Below are 23944 nucleotides of genomic sequence, written 5' to 3' on the forward strand. Positions count from 1 at the left end.
ATTCCAGTGGAGCAGAAGTTTACATTAAGTTAACTGTGCCTTTAACCCTCTGGGGTCGACGGACGCACCGGCGTGTCCTGCTGGATTTATTCGTCATTACAGCGGAAAAAACATAAAATTATCCATTATTTTGGGGCATACAGATAAGTGTAAGACATCATTAGAGCCTATAAAGGGTCTACTTATATTTGTGTACACTCACAATAACAACAAAACCTTGTGCCTTTGTAAAATAAAGAAAATAAAAGGGTGAGCTGTAAGTAGTCTCTGGGTTCGCGAGCATATATCTGAAACGCGTCACAAAAATGAACTGAAACTCCGCGAATACTTATCACACAAACAAGAAACATATGTCTAAAGAAAGCTTAAAATGTTTACTTTTAAATAAAATAAATTCAAATTTAAAACAAATATTCTCCTGCAATGTAATATGTATGAAACAAGGCGGTGTACAGTTTTTACTGTTTCAGCAAATTATCTTTAATGTGATCACACCCACCAGCAGAGCGTGCCATTCATTCACACTAATGTGCTGAGGTGATCAAATGAAATGGTATACGCCCCCTACTGTGCCTTAAAAACAAAGTCATTCATTTTTCTGCGCGTTTGGAAGACAGCACAATACACAAGTGAAAAAACTCCTGGATAGTGACAAAGAGTTAACATTTTCCTCAGAAGAAGAGCTGGACTCCGATGAAGGTTTGTATTTTGAAGAGAGACTTGATCCAGCCGAGGATACAATTTCGGACTAGTAAGTCATTTGGTTTTCATTAGTTGACATGCTATTTTATATAAACATGTACATATTTTACCAGTGGGACTGTTTCCAGACTTACCAGCCAGGATTCAGTGTATTGAAATTTGAAATATGACCTAATAAGCAAGTTTTAGTTACATTTAAATGCTGTTTCGGCTAAAGCAGGTATTTAAATTGTATGCTGTATGATATAAATATGATATGTAATATGATATTAAAATAACATGAATGTTTAGATTATATTTTAACTAGTGTTTATGCTGACTCATTATCATCAACAAAGCTTATGCTTGAAAATATGTGTTCAGGTTAAATGAGTAAAATGCACTTTAAATATGCCAATATTAGAAAATCACCATCTTATAATGATTTCTGAAGGAACATGTGACACTGAAGACTGCAGTAATGATGCTGAAAATTCAGCTTTGATCACAAATGCATTTTACAATATATTCATATAGAAAACTGTTCTTTTAAAATTTTTTAAAAATAGTTCAAAATATCACTGTTTTTACTGTATTTTGGATCAAATAAATGCAGCCTTGGTGAGCAGAAGAGACTTCTTTTAAACGGTTAACTTAAAATTAAGTAAAGTTTTTATGTAAAGAAAATGTATAGTCTAGTGTTGTCAAAAGTACTGACTTCGGTACCAAGTCGGTACTGAAATTTAAAAAAATGTGACGCTTTGATCGCTGTTGAGCGGAATCGTAAACACCTCTGATTGGCCATTGTGTTCACGCGCTCATCGGATATGTCTGCGATTGGCTACACTTTTGTATCTGGTTACAAAAGTTAAATTACTATATTGTTTTGTATGAATGAGTGATCAGGATGGTTTTCGCATCATTAGGCTGGTGGACAAATGTTAAGTATGAGTTATATGGCCTTATTTCAATGCATTAAAAATTTTGTTTATTCAGAAACCATGCATAAATGTTATTTTCTCAAAAATACAAACATGTACACACATGTTGCTCACATATTATTGTAGCCCAATTTGTGTTGAATACAGTGTTATCAGACTTTAGCCATTAATGTGCTTTTAAGCAACTGAAAAGCAGCTTTGAAAATTCCAGAAAATGATGTCAAGCCTTTAGACAATTAGTTTCTGATTGGAGGTGTACTGAATTGGAGGTTACCTGTGGATGTATTTTCATTGATACATTGGAAATTCAAAAGAAATCAGCCAAGACCTCAGAAAAAAAAATCGTGGACCTCCACAAGTCTGGTTCATATTTGGGAGCAATTTCCAAAAGACTGAAGGCATCACTTTCATCTGTCTAAACAACAGTACGCAAGTACAAACACCATGGGACCATGCAGTCATCATACCGCTCAGGAAGGAGACACATTCTGTCACCTAGAGATGAACATAGTTTGGTGGGAATAGTGCAAATCCACCCCAGAACAACAGCAAAGGACCTTGTGAAAATGCTGGAGGAAACGGGTAGACACGTATCTATATTCACAGTAAAACGAGTCCTATATCGACATAACCTGAAAGGCTGCTCAGCAAGGAAGAAGCCACTACTGCAAAACTGCCATAAAAAAGACAGACTATGTTTGTAAGTGCACAAACCTCTGGTCCTCTGGTCTGATGAAACAAAAATCTAACTGTTTGGCCATAATGACCCATTGTTATGTTTGGAGGAAAAAGGGTGAGGCTTGGTTATAGGAGAGGCATCACAAATCCCTGACCTCGATCCGATAGAACATTTGTGGGCAGGAATGAAAAAGCGTGTGTGAGCAAGGAGACTTACAAACCTGACTTAGTTACACCAGTTCTGTCTGGAGGAATGGGGCAAAATTCCAGCAACTTATTGTGAGAAGCTTGTGGATAGAAGCTTTCTATCCAAAATGTTTTGACCCAAGTACAAACAATTTAAAGGCAATGCTACCAAATATTAACAAAGTGTATGTTAACTTCTGGCCCACTGGGAATGTGATGAAAGAAATAAAAGCTGAAATAAATAATTCTCTCTACTATTTTTCTTGTCAAGAATAATTTGCAGGAATAAAAATTTTGAATGCCCAATCCCCAACTGCACTCTAAATCCTCTTGGTGTCATAGTGACTCGCCTCAAGAGGAGGACGAATCTCAGTTGCCTCTGCATCTGAAAGAGGCAATCCGCGCTTCTCATCACGTGGCTTGTTGAGGGCATTACCGCGGAGACATAGCACGCGGCGGCTTCACGCCATTCTCCTCGGCATCCACGCACAACTCACCATGCAACCCCACCGAAAGCAAGAACCACATTATAGTGACCACAAGGAGGTTACCCCGTGTGACTCTACTTTCCCTAGCAACCGGGCCAATATTTGGTTGCTTAGGAGAACTGGCTGGAGTCTATCAGCACGCCCTGAATTCGAACTCGCGAGTTTAAATGTAGTTGGCTAAGGTGTATGTAAACTGTATACAACACATTTGTGAAACATTATAAAAAGTAGCCCTATATATATAACCTAAAAATATGTATATATCTGTGTTTTCACAGACATTGTTTAAAATTATTTTGTTCTTTCACTTTGCGATTTTCCAAGAGAGAGTTGGATTGAGTTCTTGCTCATTTGCTCTTCCTTACATTCCCGGATGTCATCCTTGAATTCTGCACCATGAACTTACACCAGATTTAGCATCCTGAAAATTACCTAAATTCCACCACTTGAATCAGGGATGCAAACTCATGAGTAGAAAAAAAGATGAAAGTCATAGACATGACTCCACATCCCGAAGTGTCCTTGGGCAAGACACTGAACCCCAGGTTGCTCCCAATGGCAGGTTAGCGCCTTGCATGGCAGCTCTGCCGCCATTGGTGTATTAGTGTGAATGTGAATGGGACAGAGTGTAAAGCACTTTGGTAACTTCTAAAGTTAAAAAAGGTGCAGACCATTTACTCAAGTCCACTCCTGAAGAACTGCAGAGCTCATGGAATGAGGAGTGGTGACAATCACCATGTAGAACCACGCAAAGGTACATGGAGAAGCCCAGGTAGCGGCAGCGCAGCTGTCAGCCAGGGAGACTCCTTTGAAGGCTGCCCATGAAGAGGAAGTAGCCCTGGTGGAATGGCTGGACAAACCATCAGGCAACGGTTTCTGGGCCTTCTTGTAGTCCAAAATATTACCTCTACAACCCAATGTGATTACCTCTGCTTTTAGATGAGCGCACCTCTCCTCACACCACCATAACAGATAAAGAGCTGATCAGACTGCCAGGTGGTTGCATCCACATACTGAGGATAGAAAAGAAGCCAGGACTATGGACTGATTAATAAATTGTTGTAGGATGACTCTGGGGAAAAAAAAACAGATTGGGCAGAAGCACGACCCCAGAGACCTCCAGCAACCAACATAGACAAAACATGCAGCTAAATCACTCATTTAGAGGACACTATAGCCAACAGAAAAAATGTTTTATGGAAAAAAACATTTAAGCTCAGCATTCTGCAGAGGCTCAAATGGGGACGAGCAATGAAAGCATGAGAGGTAAATCCTTTACAGTACCCCAGGGATTCTGGGCTGGTCTTAAGCATCTTGCACCCTTCATAAAACTGTATACAAGCCTATGAAATCTGAGAGAAGAACCGTAAACTAGGACATGATGGGCAGAAATGGCAGCCACATATACTTTCAGTGTGGAGGCTGCCTAGCCTTTATCCAAAAGATGATGAAGGTAGCTTAAATCTCCAGGCACATATATTGCAGGATCAGTTTCCCTGCACCATGTGGAAAAAAGGTTCTAACGAGCTGCCTTGAGGAATTAGCCTTAGTACTATAAATAGTGTTAATGATGCAGGCTCATAATCCTCAAGAAAAGGACTGGACCCAGAGGCCAAACCCAAATCTGCAGGCGTGTTGGGTCTGGGTGTCAGATGTACAGCTGGGAGAGAAGATCCCTCCTGAGGGGAAGTTGACATGGACTGCCTTCTAAAAGCTTCCACAGCAGAGGGAAACAGAAAGACCCTCTGCAATGTTTAGCACAACAGTGGAATAAGAGGAAATGCATAAACCAGAGAGTTCTGCCATTCATTAGACAGTGCATCCTGACCCAAGGGGCTGTCTTTGCAAACCACAAGCAACAATGAGTGGTCGCCTCTGATGCAAAAAGATCCACCTCTGCCTAATTCCCAGCACTACCTCTGGATGGAACCTCCACTCTCTTGGGTGTATCCGGCCCCTGGTAAGTGCATCTGCTACGTGGTTGACCCCAGAAGATGAACCACTCTCAATGAGGCAAGTGAGTGAGTTGTAGGGACTTGCTGGACTTTGTGCAGCCTTGACGTTCAGGTGGAACACTGTTGAGGTGTTGTCGGACTGGACTAACACACAACACCCCTCTAGGATTGTTATGAAATACTACAGGGCCAGGTAAACCGCACACAGCTCCAACAGATTTATATTGTCTGTGGTCTAAGCAGGTGTCCATCGGCCACAGATGCCCCTCTGGTTCCATGTTGCTCCCCACCCTGTAAGGGAAGCGTCAGTCGTGACCACCTCGCAACAAGAGGGAATTACACCAAGAGGTACCCTAGCCACCAAGAGTCCACCGCCTTAATGTGCAAACACAGTGGTGAGAGATTACAATCAGATGATGGCGATGTCTGATGGGACTCAAACGTAAGCTGTTGTTCCACATCTGGAGTGGTCTGAGGGAGTAAACTCAGTGGAATCACTGACATATCAACTGCAGCAGCACCCCATACTGCAGGGACACCGGGGCAGAAAACTGTTGTGATTCCCCGCCGACTGTCAATGAGATGGCCGAAAGCCCCTAGCATCCTTGATAACATGAGATCTATGTGAGGCATATGACTGCTGGTTAGGGGGTTGACAGGAGTGTTGTTCAGGCACTGCATAGCGATGGCGAACTTGAGCGGTCGGTAACCTAAACGTAGGATTACGCTGCACCTGTCTCAGCTGACGAGAAGCCTGTGACAATTTCACCTTCCTTTCTAGCAGTTCTGGGACGTTCGGTCCAAAGAGTTGAACAGAAACATTGGGAGGATCCTTAGGGTTTTTTGCAGTACTTAAGCAGCTTTGCTTTAGAATTGTATGCACATTATGCAAGCAATAGACTTTAAGGAGCTTATCAATGCACCCGCACTGTGCTCTGGGACAGCGTACATTGCCTCGCAAAGCCTCCTTAGGGAACACCACCAAGGCTGTGACAGGCTGTTTCAATTTCAGGCGTGCAACCCGCGCCGATAGAATCCGCTTAACACACTCTGTACACGCAATTACGGTCTTGCGGGACAATTCTTACCGATATATAGTGAAGGATGCTCCAGACCACCGTGATCTGACACACTTTGGCAGGACTGAACAGCATCACTGACTCAGGGTTCCCACTCTTTTCACAGCACAATATTCCAGGACATTTCAGAAAAAAACACACAAGAGGTCATGATACACTGTATATTGTGGCTACTGAATGGTTATTTTTTTCCCAAATTCCATATTTGAACAGTTTAACATTTTATTATCAAAACGGTTAAAGTATAATTTTTCAACAACACTGCATTATTTTTGTCAAATGAAGTGCTAAACAACAGAACATAACAGATGTGAGATATTGCTTAAATTAATTATTAGTATTTAATCACAGTAAACATTAAAGGTGCTGTAAGCGATTTTAGCCATTCTAGAATTTCCAAAAGCTGAGCCTTTGGATTAGCCACGCCCACTTTCCCCAAAACGCTGTACTCCAAAGATATCATATGAGCTTTATTAAGAGCATCAAGAGCAGAAACAGCTGTCAAAAACAACAGCAGCAAAATAGGGCCCTCAACTGACAACTGTTATGAGCAACATGGTATAAAAATGCATTATGCCTCAATAATTTGCTGCAACTACAACACTGAGAAAAATGACTGACAGGCAGAAATTGTCAGAGTCAGGGGCCCGCTGACACATTTATGTTAGCCGTTTACAGGATCTAGAGCTGTCACAGAGACAGGTGAGGTATCTCAGACACTTCATTAATATCTTACAGGGAGTAGGACATTTGTTTGCATACCTTTCTATGAAAAAAAATCGCTTACAGCACCATTAGATTACCATACAGTAGTATTATACTGTATTGTTGTCTTTTCCCCCTCATTTAAATCAAGCTTTTATTTTGGCCTTTCAGAGTGGTTTTGATGGTAGTTTAGTTTCTCAAATCCAGATAAGCAGTTCACTGCGTGGCTGGGATTATAAAACCCCAAAAATCTGTGATACTAATATTCATGTTTAAGATAAATGATAGCCATTTCTAAAACACACCACAGAAAACAAATTTTCTAGTTTTCTGCTGTTATAAACACTAATGTAATACTAATACTTATATTTTTACTAACATGCATTGCACTGGTTTAACAACAGGCCACTGTAAAAACCCTTATCTATCGACCACTATAATGAATAGCCTATAAGAGGAATGCCTATTTTGAAGCATGCATCATACGCAAATTATATATTTATTTTATTAAATCTCAGCCTTCTGTGGTTTAATAATCACACTAGAACATATCGTGATTTTAATTTGATTAATTATGCATTCAAATATTTACTTTCATCCAAATTGTGTCCAATTCCGTGATGCTGTGTTTTATAGCTAATGCCATTTTTACATCAGGATAAAGAGATTCCGCATATCAAAATGTGTTAACTATGGTAAAAGTGGACTCAATTAAGGGGTCAATTATGTTTTTTTTCTATTTTTTATTTTTTTTCTCCCCTTTTTCTCCCCAATTTGGAATGCCAAATTCCCAATGCACTCTAAGTATTCATGGTGGCGTAGTGACTAGGACAATCTGGGTGGCGGAGACAATCAACCCGCGCATCTTATCACGTGGCTTGTTGAGCACGTTACCGCGGAGACATAGCGCATGTGGAGGCTTCACATTATTCTCCGCGGCATTCAAGCACAACTCACCCCACCCAGAACCAGAGTTTCCGCTAGAAAAAAATGGTGCCGGTCACTTCGTTTTACGGACATTTTGATGATATGCCGGTCAAATATATCGCCTCTTAATTAGTCAAGATGAGGAAAACTGGAGGCAGTCTATGTTATTTAAAAAATGACATAATCAGGCCGTATAGAATGCAACATATTATTATTAGCTTAACTTTCAAATAGACGAAAAAAAATACATGAACGTCCGATTGGCGTCAATCAACGGCAATTGTTTTTTACTGTGGTTTCACACACATTCACTTTTTGAAACATTGAGGCACGGATGTACCTAATACAAATAAATAAAACCTCTCCAGTTAACTAGTAGATCATTCATTTAGTCCGTTATTAAATAAGAGATCTAGCACTAAAATCTGTTGTTTTTGAAATCAAGCTAAGCGCTCGTGTCCGCTGCTATCAGTTGCATGGACGACGCGCTGCGCGAGTTGCGCAATCTTCACTAGGACGCGCGTTTCAATCTATCGCCTTTGCGGAGACTCTCTATTAATTCCGGTGAAATCACAAAATAAAATGCACACAAACGTGACTGTAACCATGCACTGATGAACATAGGCTATTCAGTTTTGATGATAGAGAAAAAAAACTGCACGAATGTGCGGATTAGAAGCACTGATCTATCTATAATGAGATGTTCCTGATTCACCATCGTCTGGCCTCTGAAAAAAGCTTTTAAAGCTAGTCTGCCTGGGCCTGGCCATATTTGAAACGTCTCACTCAATCGTTAGTCGTTTAGGTCTATATTGCAGCCGTTTTAGGCGTGCGCTTTATTTGAAATGCAGCATGCGATGTTGTTTCATAACTTTCAAACGATAGAGCCTGTTCCTTTATAACATAGCAAGAGATCGGTGTATTTTTGCTTTATACATTTTAGGCTTATTCTCAAATTCAGATTGTGTTAGGGGGACGGGATTATTAGGCAATTTTAATCGGACAATTTGACCGGAGAGATTTAATTTTGTCGGACATTTAATTTTTTTACCGGTCAATGTCCGGTAATTACCGGACAACGGAAACCCTGCCCAGAACGAACCACATTATAGTGACCACGAGGATTCACCCCATGTGAATCTACCCTTCCAAGCAACCAGGCTAATTTGGTTACTTAAGAAACCTGGCTGGAGTTACACAACAAAAACAAGCTCTGTTTTTCAAAAACAAGCTCTGATTAATTTAATCTGACAAAATGTCCATTTACATGAATCAATACATCACATCCATCCCTAGTATATATTCTAGCCAAACCCTCTATAGCCGCCGCCGCCACCCCCCACTCACTCACTCACTCACTCACTCACTTGGGTGACTCGTAGAGTGGTACAGTTCTGATGTGGAGTTTCTGGATCTCATCAATGGTGCCGATGGTCAGAGTGCTGTTATTAGCCAGAGCTAAACTGAAATACCAGGACAAAAAAATTACACTTATGATTCCAGACATAAACAAATTTATTGTAAACCTGTCCTTTTCACAAATTAATGCAAAATAAAGCCAATCATCACAATGAGCATGTAAATGACACTTTAAGAGGTGCACCCAGTCATTTGTGTGACATCTGGTGTATCAGCAGGAGTTTATTTTCCTATGCTTGTTGTGCTGTTAAGAAGAATTTTTTTGGGGGGTGGAAACAGCTTTCAACATTCATTTTGTTTTTTTTTTAAATATGAATTTTTAATGCTGGGAGCAAACAAATGTGAGAACAAAAAATGCTTGTTTGAACAGGCCCATATAAACGCAATGCATAAAAAAAATGTCACTCTTGGTGTGAGTTTCAGTTGTTCTACCTGTCAGGGTATCCCTTAGAGTTTAGCGGGCACATGTAGTTCACCTCTTTAAGATTCTTTTTTTTTTTTTTTAAATATGAATTTTTAATGCAGGGGGCAAACAAATGTGAGAACAAAAAAATGCTTGTTTGAACAGGCCCATATAAACACAATGCTAAAAAAAAATGTCACTCTTGGTGTGAGTTTCAGTTGTTCTACCTGTCAGGGTATCCCTTAGAGTTTAGCGGGCACATGTAGTTCACCTCTTTAAGATTCTTTTTTTTTTTTTTTTTAAATATGAATTTTTAATGCAGGGGGGGGGGGGGGCAAACAAATGTGAGAACAAAAAAATGCTTGTTTGAACAGGCCCATATAAACGCAATGCGCAAAAAAAAATGTCACTCTTGGTGTGAGTTTCAGTTGTTCTACCTGTCAGGGTATCCCTTAGAGTTTAGCGGGCACATGTAGTTCACCTCTTTAAGATTGACATTAGAGAACACCAGTTTGTGGTTGCTGGAGTAGATGACGGTGGGTCGGTCTGAACAAGCGAACACGTTTGATGTGGAGAGCGAGCGAAACGTGCGCAGAACTGTCGGCTGAGTGCCAAGAGTTACCTTCTTACGTTCACTTAAAACTCCTGCACAGAAAAATCACACTCTCAGATCTGCAAAAGCTTCTGCATTATTACACTGTGTCCCCTGTCCTGAAAACAAACTACAATGTGGTAACAAACTCTAAATGCAACAATTCTGGCAACATTCACTGAATGAGAAACAAGAACAGTTTGAATCAATGAATCTTTTCAACAATTATGGATAGATACTGCACATAAAAGAATAACGTGCACTGTTGAATCGTTTACAGTAAGACCAACGTGTATGAAGAAAGTACATTTTGATTTCATAAAGGTTCTTCACAAAAGTGTTTAGAGAAACGAAGTTGATTTTTATAGTGGTTGGGTGTTGGTGTGTGTGTTTTTTTAACCTGTTTGAATTTCCAGTCCGAAATAGAAGAGTGCACCGTCTCCCAGAGCACACAGCAGATAATGAGTGCCCTCAAAAGTCATCATGAGGATTGAACGAGGAATGATCTCTACAAAACACAGACATCACAAAACGTAACAAAAAACAAACAAAAAAACTAATTTAATGAAATGGGGCACTGAGTTTGACATCTGTGGATTAGAGCACAAGGGTTTAATATTATGGGTCCTCTTTTAAAAGCACGATGCATTATGCGTAGCGCTATGTGATTCATCATTCGGGCTGCACGATTTGGACAAAAAGTCATATTGCGATTATTTTGAAAAATATTGTGATTTGAACTGCGATTATGATGTAATGCTTTCCACATGTTCTCCTACAAAAAGGCAGCTGGGGGTTTCACACTTGAGCCCTCTTAAAAAGAACCAAACTGAGACCTTGTTTCAGTTCAACCACAAAGAAATAAATATATAAACAGTGAAACAAATTCTTCTTCATATTCAAATGTTACCATCCACCATGTACCCATTTTTGTCCATTTTGTGATAGGGTCTCACTAATCATCAACATTCGTTTTTGAAACAGATCCGATACCGATCTCCAATTTTCATTTCATCTCATCAATCGATGCTGATCATTTCACTTTTTATCAGCAGCTCTGTCAAAACTGGTTATATGCAAGCTTTCTGCTCAATGTCACTTAACTAAATGTCCCTGTTGTTAAAACCATAGTTGTTGCCTAGTTTTTGCTATCAAAAATAATGTTGGTCGATTGAATAATACAATAAACACAAAATATAACTTTAAAATATAAACGTTACTCTTTATTCTAGGCCTTAAAAACTAGTTGGCTTATACAAATTATTCTTTACTATATATAAGATAGTCCTAAAGAATGAGGTTTAATGTCAAACTGAAGTTGAACTGATAACACATTGGTGTAATTACATTTAAAGTGAACATTTTGGTTAGTTTGTCACCATTTAATTTAATTATTTTTATTAATTATTTTATTATATTTAATTCAGTAATGCATTATAGTATAGTAACTAAATATTTAATATAGATTTATTATATGTATGTTCTTTCCTTTTTATTTTGTTGGATGTTGGTAATATTAGTTCCACTTTTACTTGTATCCACGGGGAGTGTAATAAGGGCGACACGCTCTCTCGTGAGGTAAACAAATGACAGGAGAATGGAGGAAGAGAAGTTTCTCTACTCTACATGTGTTACTGTTAATGCTGTTTGCTCAGCAATCAATTATTGAAGTTGTTTGAATTATACCCCATCTTGTATTCTGCGTTATTATTATGATACCTGTGCCTTGCGGAGACTGAGATGCTACTACCGCAGATAATAATAAAAAAACCCTTCACACAGGAAAAAGCGTTTAGCAGAATATTTATTTAATGAATTCGCAGCCCTTCCAGTTTAATAATCGCACAAGGTCATATCGAGGTTTCGATTTTATTTCCATTAATTGTACAGCCCTATTCGTCATGTGCGCAAATTCAGTGGGCATGACCATTAAGTTTTTATATTTTCGTGCAAGCCAAGTGTAGGCACAAGTGGGTTGGGTCAAGTGCAATTTAATTGTAAGGTTCTTCCCCAGTTATTGCATTTGGTAGATCCCCACCTGTGATCATACAGATTTAGAAATTTTCAAAAGGTCAAAAACAAATGTAGGTCATATAGCATAATAAAAAAAAGTCTAAAGTATCAATGAGAAATGTGACCTTAATTTATGCACATACAAACAGTAATGTAAAAATCTAGATTTTTAAGTCCAAAAATAACCTATTATTTAGTCAAAGCGAAACATGTGGCTCTTCAGTTTGTGAAATGCGTATATCTACAAAAAGGTGAAAGAATATTGCTCATAATATGGGGCAAATTTTCCAGCATTTCATTTGGGGGCACTGAAGGAATTATAATTATTTTGATTTAAGCCATGTGGTGTGTCTCAATCAGCTCCCTTTGTCTTGAATCAGTAGAAAGTAAAAAGAATTCGGGCACTTGCAAGGGTCTTCATCCACTGAGCATTGGGATACTTATGAAACAATCATATGTGACACCAATAATAGCTTGCGAATTAATACACAGCTGTTAATAATCAACAACATCACTGTAGAAATGAAACTGTCATGGATTTTGTTTGTAGAATATTACTGCATAAACTCAATGAACTATCTATCATTTACTGCAATGGAGGCATTATGCAGGGTGGCTAGAGATAAGGACTGATTTAACGGAGTACTCGCCCGTATGAATTGGTGATTTTACATGTTATAACTGATTAATAGTGGTAGCTAGCTAATCAACGTTAGGAGGTTTAGCAAACGTAACATCAACTTTGCTAGAGTTAAAACTTTCTCCTCCATTGTGAATAAAATCCTGATGCCCTTTTTCACTTGACTGAAAAAATTATGATATATAGTTTTCCAGTATTTTTAAAAAGATAATATTGAAATGTTCTGTTTTGCAGTATTTCACTAAACAAATTCAGGCATTTAAAGGATGTTTTGTGTTGCAGTTTGTTTTAGTGTAAAATTTGACACTAAAATTTTCATTTTTACTGCAAATGTATATCGGCCCAAAATATCGGTTATCAGTCTCCTCGATTACAAATAATCGTTATCGGACCTGAAAGAACAATATCGGTCGACCCCTATTTAAAGACTGTTTCCATTTCGTGGTCATTATGGATGAAAGACATTAAAAACAACATCTCTTTAAAAGAGGAAATAAGGCTTTGACTTTGTAGACAAAAGACATGCTGATGCTTCCGGTAAGGGAACATAGTGAGCAACGATGCTCCTTGGTTTTTACGGTGCATTATGGGAATTTTTATTGAGCAACGTTTCAGTGCACTGTAACAATTTTGAGATTGAGACTGTGCCCTGACCACTGAACGAGGGAGATGATTGAGAAGCATCCAAAGTACCTTTCAAGGCAAGTCAGTCCACACTGCGTCCATCTTTAGAACACCCGCAGGCAGTTATTTTCTATGGATACAAGCGGCATGAAAGTACAGCTCCTATCCACTTGAATAAAAAAACACAGAAATCTCCAAAACGGTTGGTCAAGATTAAGATCAAAGAACATATTTCAAATCAGCAGTAAAATCTGACAACAATGCAACCATAAATTGTGTTTCTTTATCTCAGACCACACTAAACAAAAATGCACGTTCGAGTTGACTGACAGGCAGGGGCGATTCTAGGGTCTGAGCTTTAGGGGTGCTGAGCACCCAATGAGCCCCACTGCCACCTCCCACCCTCTTTCACACAAAAACAAAAAATATGTCTATTGAAAAATAACTTTATCATTTTAACATTGGTTCAACTAACTCCAAAATCCAGATTTGTTTCTTTTCTTTTTTTTTTTTTTTTGACCTTTTCAGAGCACCAGCTTAATTGTGAGAGTTCACACAGACAGCCCCCTGTAACAAACACAAAACCTTCTTCACTCAGCTGTTTTTCCTGACCGTTAACTCCATGTGCCTCCTTTTGTATCAACAGTCATCAGATTGGTTAGATTAGATTCAACTTTATTGTCATTGAACAAAGTAACAGGTACTTGGACATCAAAATGTAATTCATCTTCTATAAATTATTTACAAAAAATGGTTCTTGAAAGGCTCTTTTTTTGTGTGCCAAACTGAGTATGAGGGTATTGAGACAGCTTTAACTGTTTAGGACCAGTGTCTTTATCCCCTAAGTCTGAACAGCTCTCTTCTGTCTCTGCTGCTTTGGCTTGGTGGTCTCTATGTTGCACTCCCTCTGTCTCTTCATTTCTTTCACTAGTCAATTCCCTCTCATCCCTTATGGACTCTCCCTGTTGTTTTCCTCCTCCTTTATTATGAAAAAATGTGGTGTAAAATAATGTTACAAAAAGTAAATGTAATATAGGCTACTTAATGCCAATAAGTTAGTATGAGTAGTTACTGTTTTGCTTGCCACTATTCACTATATGTCAATTTATTGTTGTTGTTTCCTCACCTGGTTCTTCCTGCATGCTCTCCCTTTCCCTTTCTCCTTCTCCATCTCCCTCTCTTTCCCTTTCTCCTTCTCCATCTCCCTCTCTTTCCCTTTCTCCTTCTCCATCTTCCTCTCTTTCCCTTGGCACTGACAATCATACACAAATATATTGTAGGCAGGAGAGTTGAGGTCAGTTTGTCATGTCACAAAAATGTTATGGAGACCATTTACAGATTCTAAGGATGTGATCAAAAGGCACACAGAGGCATGCCATTTTAAATGTCTTTATTATTATTATTATTGGGCTTAGAAACTTTTTTAAATCACAAATTCCTTTCACAAGAGAAGCTGTATTCTCCATTGTAGGTTTGAAATAAAAATAAATAAATAAAAGCAGAGGATTGCCTAGATAAGTAATTTGATACAACAACAGATAGCTGGTTTGCATTATCTGTTACTTTAGCTTAACACTTTTCAGAAGAACAAAAAAATAAATAAAATAAGACAGAGGTCATTATGGACTGTCCCTAGTCTCTCACCTGAATCTGTCTTTTTTCTTTTAAAGAACTGTCGTATGTCCATTGCTCACTGGGCAGGCCACACAGAGAAAGAGAGAGAGAGAGAGAGAGAGAGAGAGAGAGAGAGTAATGCTAGGAGTTCAGGAGTTAAGCCTGGTTCAGGTTAAATCCTCTGTGTTTGAGGAATGAATAAATACAGCAAAAGAAAAACATTAAACTTTCATTTATTGTCTAGTTTGATAGTCAGCCACAACTGAATAATAACAGATATAAATCTAGGAATGAATAACAATTCAATTTAAAAAGCCACAGTGAGTGTTTTCACACATACTGGTGGTATACAGTTTTATGTTTGTTTTACTCTGGTCCAAACGCCAGGGCTTCATGTTTCCATGACGACTGACCAGAAAAGACGCACGTGATGTCATGTTTACATGACTCCCGATTGTTAAAATGAGTATCACATCAACGATAAACTTTACCAACAGAGACACACGTACGCACTACACAGGTACGCAGTTGATTTGTCGCGCTGCTGTTTTTGTTTCACGCTGTAGCAGTTAATAAACAGAACTGCATGCGTCTTGCGGAAGAACATTGTAACCGGTGCTACTTCTCTCCGTTTATGACTATGGACGAGTCACCCAGGTGCTGTGCTACTCCACAGCGGCGGCGACCCGCTGGACTAAAATAGTCCGAAAATAAACACTTATTATAGGTGTACCCTGGTGATTCAGGATACTGACTCCAGTACTCACCGATATGGTTTCGGAATCGGAACAACTCTAGGTAAAAGGAAAGAAGTGTGAGACACAGCTTTGGAGCAACTTAGTTGATTCACAACACTACATAACGGGTTCTCACTCTGCGTGTGTTTCGCGCTGAATGACGGTCGTGCTGAGCGGTGCAGGTACAGAGGAGAAGTAGAAGAAGAGAAGAGGATGACACCATTTGCTAAGCGGGGGTGTTTTCATTTTCATCCTTAACACATACATTTTAAACCACAAACTACGGAGTATGTTTTGGACATTATTTAACCTTGTCAAAGACGAACAAAAATTTTAGAATAACAACATTTCTTACTCCAAGATTTAGGGGTGCTGAGCTCCTTTTTAGGTGTGCTGAAGCACCCCTAAAAAAGGGCTAGACTCGCCCTTGCTGACAGGCGATGTCTGTATATAAAAAGAGACTGGCTATTTTACTTAAAAGTCAGATGGATGCATGTACGCAGAGGGACTAGTAGTGGGGAGGACTTAGACGGTGTCCTAACCAGACATGATGTGATAAGATTTCAGCAACAGGCAATCTGTCTGTCCACACTAAATGCGACACGACAACGCGATATTCATTCACTAAAATCATGATATATTACACAAAAAAAAGCACAGAACATTCTGTTGATTGAACGGAATTATTTTTCCACTGAAGCAGTCAGTATATGGCATTTCTACGGCAAGCACCAAAAGGGATAAATATACAAATCACACACACATACATGTAGCAAAGTTACTTTATGCTGTTATTTCGGCAATCTGCACATGGCCAGGAAGCAGAGAGAAAATCAGAGGGAGTGTATGTGTGTGTGTGTGTGTGTGACAGCTCTGACTGAAAGAGACTGAGACCTCAAGAACAACAGTCGGCTAGTGTGACACCCTTTGCCAAAATCAGCTAGTTGCGAGGATTTTAGACCCATGAAAGTTAATTTGTAGACGGGACTGTCAGGCGCAACGCAGCAGATAGAGAAACCAAGTCAAAGATAGAATGCCTTGTGGCTCATCACGTCTGGTTAGGACACAGTTTTTGGGGCATCCCACAAAGTATGGGATCTCTCCCATTTACAGTTTCTGACACACAAACACTTTTAGGTCAGAAAAAAAGCATAATACTAAAATACAGTACAAATGCATTTGAGTTTCAGCACTTTTGGAGTTTTCAGAGCCTTATTGATGCATTCTAGTGCTTTTCAGATGCTGACAAACCAAAAATAATGATTTAGGTATTGCACAAACTGAAGTGTAAAACTTTCAAAAAGCGAGATATAATGGATATAAAGGATCTAAAAAATAATGGATTACTAAATATTTATCCATGGTATTTAAAGCTGAAATATGTTATGTCTGTGCAACAGAATGGAATTCCAAAATTATAATTTTCAAACGAATAACCTCTCATCTGCCATTGATCAAACAAAGAGATAGTCCCACCCCCCACTCACGCCACTGGTTGAGTAATATTGTTGGGGCGGGTCTAAGAGAGCTGCTCCAAACAAACAGAATTTTCATAGAGACAGAGTGTTTAAAATTGTATGGAAAATTATCCTATGCATGGCTTACATATATATAGTTGTATCTGCATATTAAGCTGGGACAGAAGAAAGTATTTTAAAACTGGAAAAAGTTACATACTTCAGATTTAATATCTTAATATTTAATACAGAAAAATTATTAATAAAATCAAAACATTTCAGACAGGGAAGTTTCAGAAATTTGGTAGATTTGACATGGAATAAGCCTTAAGTCTGAACTTAGAAACAGCACTTCAAAGACAAACTTCAAATGGACTAATTAATTAAAAAAGGACAGAATATAGAAATGTGTCTAAAGAAAGTGACAGTTTTAATTAAATTATTTATAAACATGAGCACTGAGGGAAAACAATTGAAATATGTGCCCTGTTAAAATGCATTAAGGAATGTCGTTATTGAGAAACTGCAATATGTAAAATGGAGTTTCAAAAGTAAAAAAGTAGTTCATAAATAATAAAAGGCACGTTTTCCACACTATACTCCAACATAGTACAAAACAGAGACAAACAGCAATATTTACTGTATAGTTTTACCAAAACATTTTAATATTGAAATTCCACATGGAGATTTCCATAAGCAATTTTAATGACGCACATAAGTCGTTGAATTGAGAATCATTAAAACAAACAGTTCAAACTAATTCATGAAAAACTTCCCAATCCAAACTCTATTTGAGCAAATTTGGAGAGCAACTTGATTCATATTTATGTCATTGACTTTGATATAAGGTTAGTACATATCCATACAGTCAGGTCCATAAATATTGGGACATTGACACAACTCTAATCTTTTTGAATCTATACACCACCACAATGGATTTGAAATGAAACGAACAAGATGTGCTTTAACTGCAGACTTTCAGCTTTAATTTGAGGGTATTTACATCCAAATCAGGTGAACGGTGTAGGAATTACAACAGTTTGTATATGTGCTTACACTTTTTAAGGGACCAAAAGTAATGGGACAATTGGCTGCTCAGCTGTTCCATTGGCCAGGTGTGTGTTGTTCCCTCATTATCCCATTTAGAAGGAGCAGATAAAAGGTCCAGAGTTCATTTCAAGTGTGCTATTTGCATTTGGAATCTGTTGCTGTCAACTCTCAATATGAGATCCAAAGAGCTGTCACTATCAGTGAAGCAAGCCATCATTAGGCTGAAAAATCAAAACAAACCCATCAGAGAGATAGCAAAAACATTAGGTGTGGCCAAATCAACTGTTTGGAACATTCTTAAAAAGAAAGAACGCACCGGTGAGCTCAGCAACACCAAAAGACCCGGAAGACCACGGAAAACAACTGTGGTGGATGACCGAAGAATTCTTTCCCTGGTGAAGAAAACAACCTTCACAACAGTTGCCAGATCAAGAACACTCTCCAGGAGGTAGGTGTATGTGTGTCAAAGTCAACAATCATGAGAAGACTTCACCAGAGTGAATACAGAGGGTTCACCACAAGATGTAAACCATTGGTGAGCCTCAAAAACAGGAAGGCCAGATTAGAGTTTGCCAAACAACATCTAAAAAAAGCCTTCACAGTTCTGGAACAACATCCTATGGACAGATGAGACAAAGATCAACTTGTACCAGAGTGATGGGAAGAGAAGAGTATGGAGAAGGAAAGGAACTGCTCATAATCCAAAGCATACCACCTCATCAGTGAAGCATGGTGGTGGTAGTGTCATGGCGTGGGCATGTATGGCTGCCAATGGAACTGGTTGTCTTGTATTTATTGATGATGTGACTGCTGACAAAAGCAGCAGGATGAATTCTGAAGTGTTTCGGGCAATATTATCTGCTCATATTCAGCCAAATGCTTCAGAACTCATTGGACGGCGCTTCACAGTACAGATGGACAATGACCCGAAACATACTGCGAAAGCAACCAAAGAGTTTTTTAAGGGAAAGAAGTGGAATGTTATGCAATGGCCAAGTCAATCACCTGACCTGAATCCGAGTGAGCATGCATTTCACTTGCTGAAGACAAAACTGAAGGGAAAATGCCCCAAGAACAAGCAGGAACTGAAGACAGTTGCAGTAGAGGCCTGGCAGAGCATCACCAGGGATGAAACCCAGTGTCTGGTGATGTATATTCGTTCCAGACTTCAGGCTGTAATTGACTGCAAAGGATTTGCAACAAAGTATTAAAAAGTGAAAGTTTGATTTATGATTGTTAATCTGTCCCATTACTTTTGGTCCCTTAAAAAGTGGGAGGCACATATACAAACTGTTGTAATTCCTACACAGTTCACCTGATTTGGATGTAAATACCATCAAATTAAAGCTGAAAGTCTGCAGTTAAAGCACATCTTGTTCGTTTCATTTCAAATCCATTGTGGTGGTGTCTAGAGCCAAAAAGATTAGAATTGTGTCGATGTCCTAATATTTATGGACCTGACTGTATGGATCCATACATAGCCTATGAATTAACAACTATATTCACTCCAAATTTAAATAATGAAATGTTAAACATCATGTGGTGATGTCTGTAATAACTTTGAACAGATTTCATAAGAAAACTTTAATATTACATTACTGTATAATAATACTGAATGATTATTATTGAATGTTAATTTTATTGTAGTAATACAGGAATATTTCTGTTGTCATTTCTTTATTCACACGGAACTGTTCCTGTTAAAACCTCAAGCCTTTTTTATGGTAAACTGAATTTGTTTTTTCATTTTTCAAACATGTTCCTCATTTACAATCTGAGGGAATGTCCCCTCCTTCTCCTCTTTGGCCCAGTATCAAGTTATTACAAGAATGCCTTGAATTACATGAAAATAGTGATTTCAAGCACTTTGCATTCTCAATGCACATAAGAAAAATGCACCACTTTCAAACCAACTCAGAACACTCCCTAGATAGATGGCGTTTGTGTGAATTGTTCACTTTTTGTGAGCCACTAAAACGGTTGAAAACACAGTGATGAACCATGTTAATCCAGACTATATGTATTTGTATTATGAAATTGCAGCCTTTTTGGGATTTAATCAATTACACTGGGCCATATAGCAATTTGGATTTTATTTTGATTAACTGTACAGCCCTAAACTTATCACATGCATTAACTTTCTGCCCTACTTTAAAGTATTCATGAAATACTGCATATTGATTGTAAATTATTCATCCTTAGTAAATTCAAATTCAAACAAAATCGGTGTCTCAGCTTTTACCTTCAGAATGTCCGATGAGTGCTGATAAGTGCAAATATCCATTGATGTCTTTTTTACATACTTGGACATCTGAATTCCTTGTTGTCTCTCACAATTGTCACTCATTAGCCATGTTTCCACTATTGGACCAAATGAGGACATACTAGTATGTGCCAGGGCCAGTTGCGTTCCCACTGTCAATTCCGGGGCTGCATCGTGCCTCCTCTGGGCCAACGGTCTTGCGCCAAACAAGGCCAACCGGGTATTGAGGTAGGTTCAATGTCAAAGTTTCGTTGAAGTTCCCAGGTTCAGTATCCAGCGCAAAATGCATGCACAGTACAACTCAGTTAAAATGTAGAGTGGACAAAGCAGTGCCCAAAGAAAATAGTTTCCATGGTTCGGTGAACTTTCATAGACTGTGTGCTGGGACATCATCCAGCTGTTAGTGGAGAGAACACTCGGGACACTATGGCAGTTACAGTTGGTGGAGTTGTCAACGCTAACTTATCTCGCGGTTTACATTTCATATAAACTCGATATTCTAGATAACATGATACTTCAGCTTCCCTCTTGCTTGTGAAATAGGCAGGGTTTGAGCACCGCAGCAGCATATTAAGGGCAGGTTTTTGGGAAACTCTGCTGAGTTACTGGCAGATAACTTTTGGTGTTGTGACTCGAGGTCCAAGGCTATTGCAGGGCTCCAGACTGCGACTAAAAATAATTTATTGGGACAATCATTTAAAATGTAGTCACCATTGGCGAAAGTCGGGTTCGTCAAAATCAGCGTGAGTTATTGAATAAATCTTTAGAGTGCGCACCAGTGTGTCTCATACTACTTTTCACCCATTCTGTTTCTGACGAGCTCGCTGCACCACATGCAACAACAAACCCAGTGTGAGAGAATGTAGTCTCTGTGTCTGGGCCATCCAGTAACAGTAAAGAAAGACTAAGGCAATATTTAAAACAATTTACATTATACATATACACACATATATACATATTGAAGTATTATACATGCAGAAGAATTGCAGCCATATTATTTTAATCTAGGAAAAACCCAATCTTAATCCTGGAATTCAACGTCATAAATTGAAAGACTTCGGTGCCAGTGAGTCTCACATCTGGCCAATAAAACTAACAAAGAGATCTAGATCCCATATGACTTGAAAACTTCTGTGCAAAGAGGCCCTAATTTCAAAGGTCAAAGCAATAAAAGACAGAACACACACTCTTGGAGTTCCAAATTAATGATCATAGCCTGATGTACCTCTTTAAAATGTTTTATCCATGTTGTATAACCAAGGAATTAACCAGTATGATTTGTAACCAGGGATTTTCATGTTTTGTCACCTACACGTATAATATTTGCGTATATATTGTGTAAGAATAGTGAAAGAATGTAAAATTTGGTATGCAAGCTTGGTTACATGGAGGAAGCTGATGACAACGAATATCTTGTCTCTTGTACCATTCTCAAGATATAAAAGTTCATGTTTAAATATGCACTATTTTTGAGCGAGATATTTGTAAGAATCAGAAACCATAAAATCAACTGTCGGAATGGACAGCACCAGTCGACCATGTGACTCAGAAAAGTCACTTCTGATTGGCCCAGGACACTTTTGGGGATGTGGCCAAAGAACACTTTCCTCTTGCTCGTCATCTCTCGTCTCTTCACTTCTGCACTCTCTGCTCTGGCTCTTCCCTCGTGGTCTTCTCTGGATCTCTTCGGAACCAGATCCATGCCATGTGAGATCCAAGGAAGCTCGGGACTCGAAGTCCCGAGGAAGCCTCTCAATCTCTACGGTCCATGAGAAGGCCTCGCATCAAAGCCAACCTCATCATTCATACAGACAATAACTATTTAATCTTACAGAGGTCCAAAACATAAACGGAACAAACTTTCGACCAAGAGCCAAGAACCAAGCAACAAATAGAATGCAAGGAAACACCACGACATGCAAGTACATCTCCAATATTGTGCTCAAAGTGCTGGTGTATTAGTTAAATACTTTGGGTAATCTGTTAGCAAATCGACTCAAAGAAGGGAAAATGGTTCTTCAGGCATTGTCAACAGACTCCATAAAGTAAATTTTCACTCTATTGATCATTTATTTCACATTCTGTCACTCTTCTCACCAACCTGCCTCATGCATATATATGTGTTAGATTAGATTTAAGTTTAGAATAGCAATAAAGTTTGTCTGTATTCAAAGATGATTTGACTGTGGTATATTTTGATATATAATCTCATCCCTGTTCCTAAAAGATTTAGCTTAAATCCTGTACCTAAATATGTGTGATTATTTTCAATGAATAATATTTCTCCAATAAGTGAGTTACTCATAATTCCCTTATTAAAGCTAATTCCTTGGGAGTAGAAATGGTGAGCGGACACAACGAGACATTGTATTACAATTTTAATGGTGGAGAATTTTATTCAGACAAATAATCTCGTTATTTGTCATTTATATAATTTATAATGGTTGTTGAACAGGACTAATTCCATTATATATTTCAGCAGTGGTGGCTCAGTGGTTGAGGCTCAGGGTTATTGACCAGAAGGTCGGGGGTTCAAGCCCCAGCACCACCAAGATGCCACTGTTGGGCCCTTGAGCAAGGCCCTTAACCCGATCTGCTCCAGGGGCGCTGTATCATGGCTGACCCTGCACTCTGACCCCAGCTTAGCTGGGATATGTGAAAACTAATACATTTCACTGTATATATGCAAAGAACTGTGTGTATAATGTGTGACCAAAATAAAGGATTCTATTACATAATATTGCAGAATAAGGACAGTTTAATTTAGTTCATAGCTCACATATTTCAAAACCATAAATTTCCTTACATATAATGATGTGAGAATGCGGGCAATTTAACTAAATTCATCAGTACCAAATATCATACAATATATGGCGCACACACACACACACACACACACAAAGTCAAAAGTTAACAAACACTTAGATTGAAGTCATTAAAACTCATTTAACGCCACATATTTAAGATTAGCAAACTATAGTTTTGTCATTTAGGACAACTACTTTGTGCATTATTATTTCGAACAATTGTTTACAGACAGATTGTTTCACTTTTAATTGAATAGATCACAATTCCAGTGGGTCAGACGTTTACATACACTGTTAACTGTGCTTTTAAGCAGCTTGGAAAATTCCAGAAAATGATGTCAAGTCTCTGATAGGTGAAAATTGGTAATCAATCCCAGAACAACAGAAAAGGACCTTGTGAAGATGCTGGAGGAAACAGATAGACAAGTACCTATATCCACAGTCATATGAGTACTATATCAACATAAAATGAAACGCTGCTCAGCAAGGAAGAAGCCACTGCTCCAAAACTGCAATAAAAAAAGCCAGGATACAGTTTGCAAGTGCAAATGGGGACATGTCCTCTTGTTTAATGAAACAAAAATTTAACTGTTTGGCCATAATGACCACCGTTATGTTTGGAGGAAAACGGGTGAAGCTTGCAAGCAGAAGAACACCTTCACAACCGTGACGCATGGGGGTGGCA

General features: G+C 38.7%; 1 protein-coding gene across 4 annotated transcripts in view; it reads right to left on the bottom strand.

Annotated features, from left to right (window-relative positions):
• LOC127661435 (DNA damage-binding protein 1) overlaps positions 1 to 23944 on the bottom strand; it is a 105209-nt gene that overhangs the window by 38808 nt on the left and 42457 nt on the right. For 3 of the 4 annotated variants that reach the window (XM_052152147.1, XM_052152144.1, XM_052152145.1), the window contains exons 15-17: positions 10455 to 10562; positions 9900 to 10107; positions 9008 to 9103 (exon numbers count right to left, since the gene is read on the bottom strand). The exons of the other annotated variant lie outside the window; for it this stretch is intronic. In XM_052152147.1, the coding sequence (XP_052008107.1) occupies positions 9008 to 9103; positions 9900 to 10107; positions 10455 to 10562 (412 nt within the window). The remainder of the gene's footprint in view (positions 1 to 9007; positions 9104 to 9899; positions 10108 to 10454; positions 10563 to 23944) is intronic. 4 annotated transcript variants of the gene reach the window in all.

Source organism: Xyrauchen texanus, chromosome 21, assembly GCF_025860055.1.
Source record: "Xyrauchen texanus isolate HMW12.3.18 chromosome 21, RBS_HiC_50CHRs, whole genome shotgun sequence".
In the NCBI taxonomy this organism is placed as follows: domain Eukaryota; kingdom Metazoa; phylum Chordata; class Actinopteri; order Cypriniformes; family Catostomidae; genus Xyrauchen; species Xyrauchen texanus.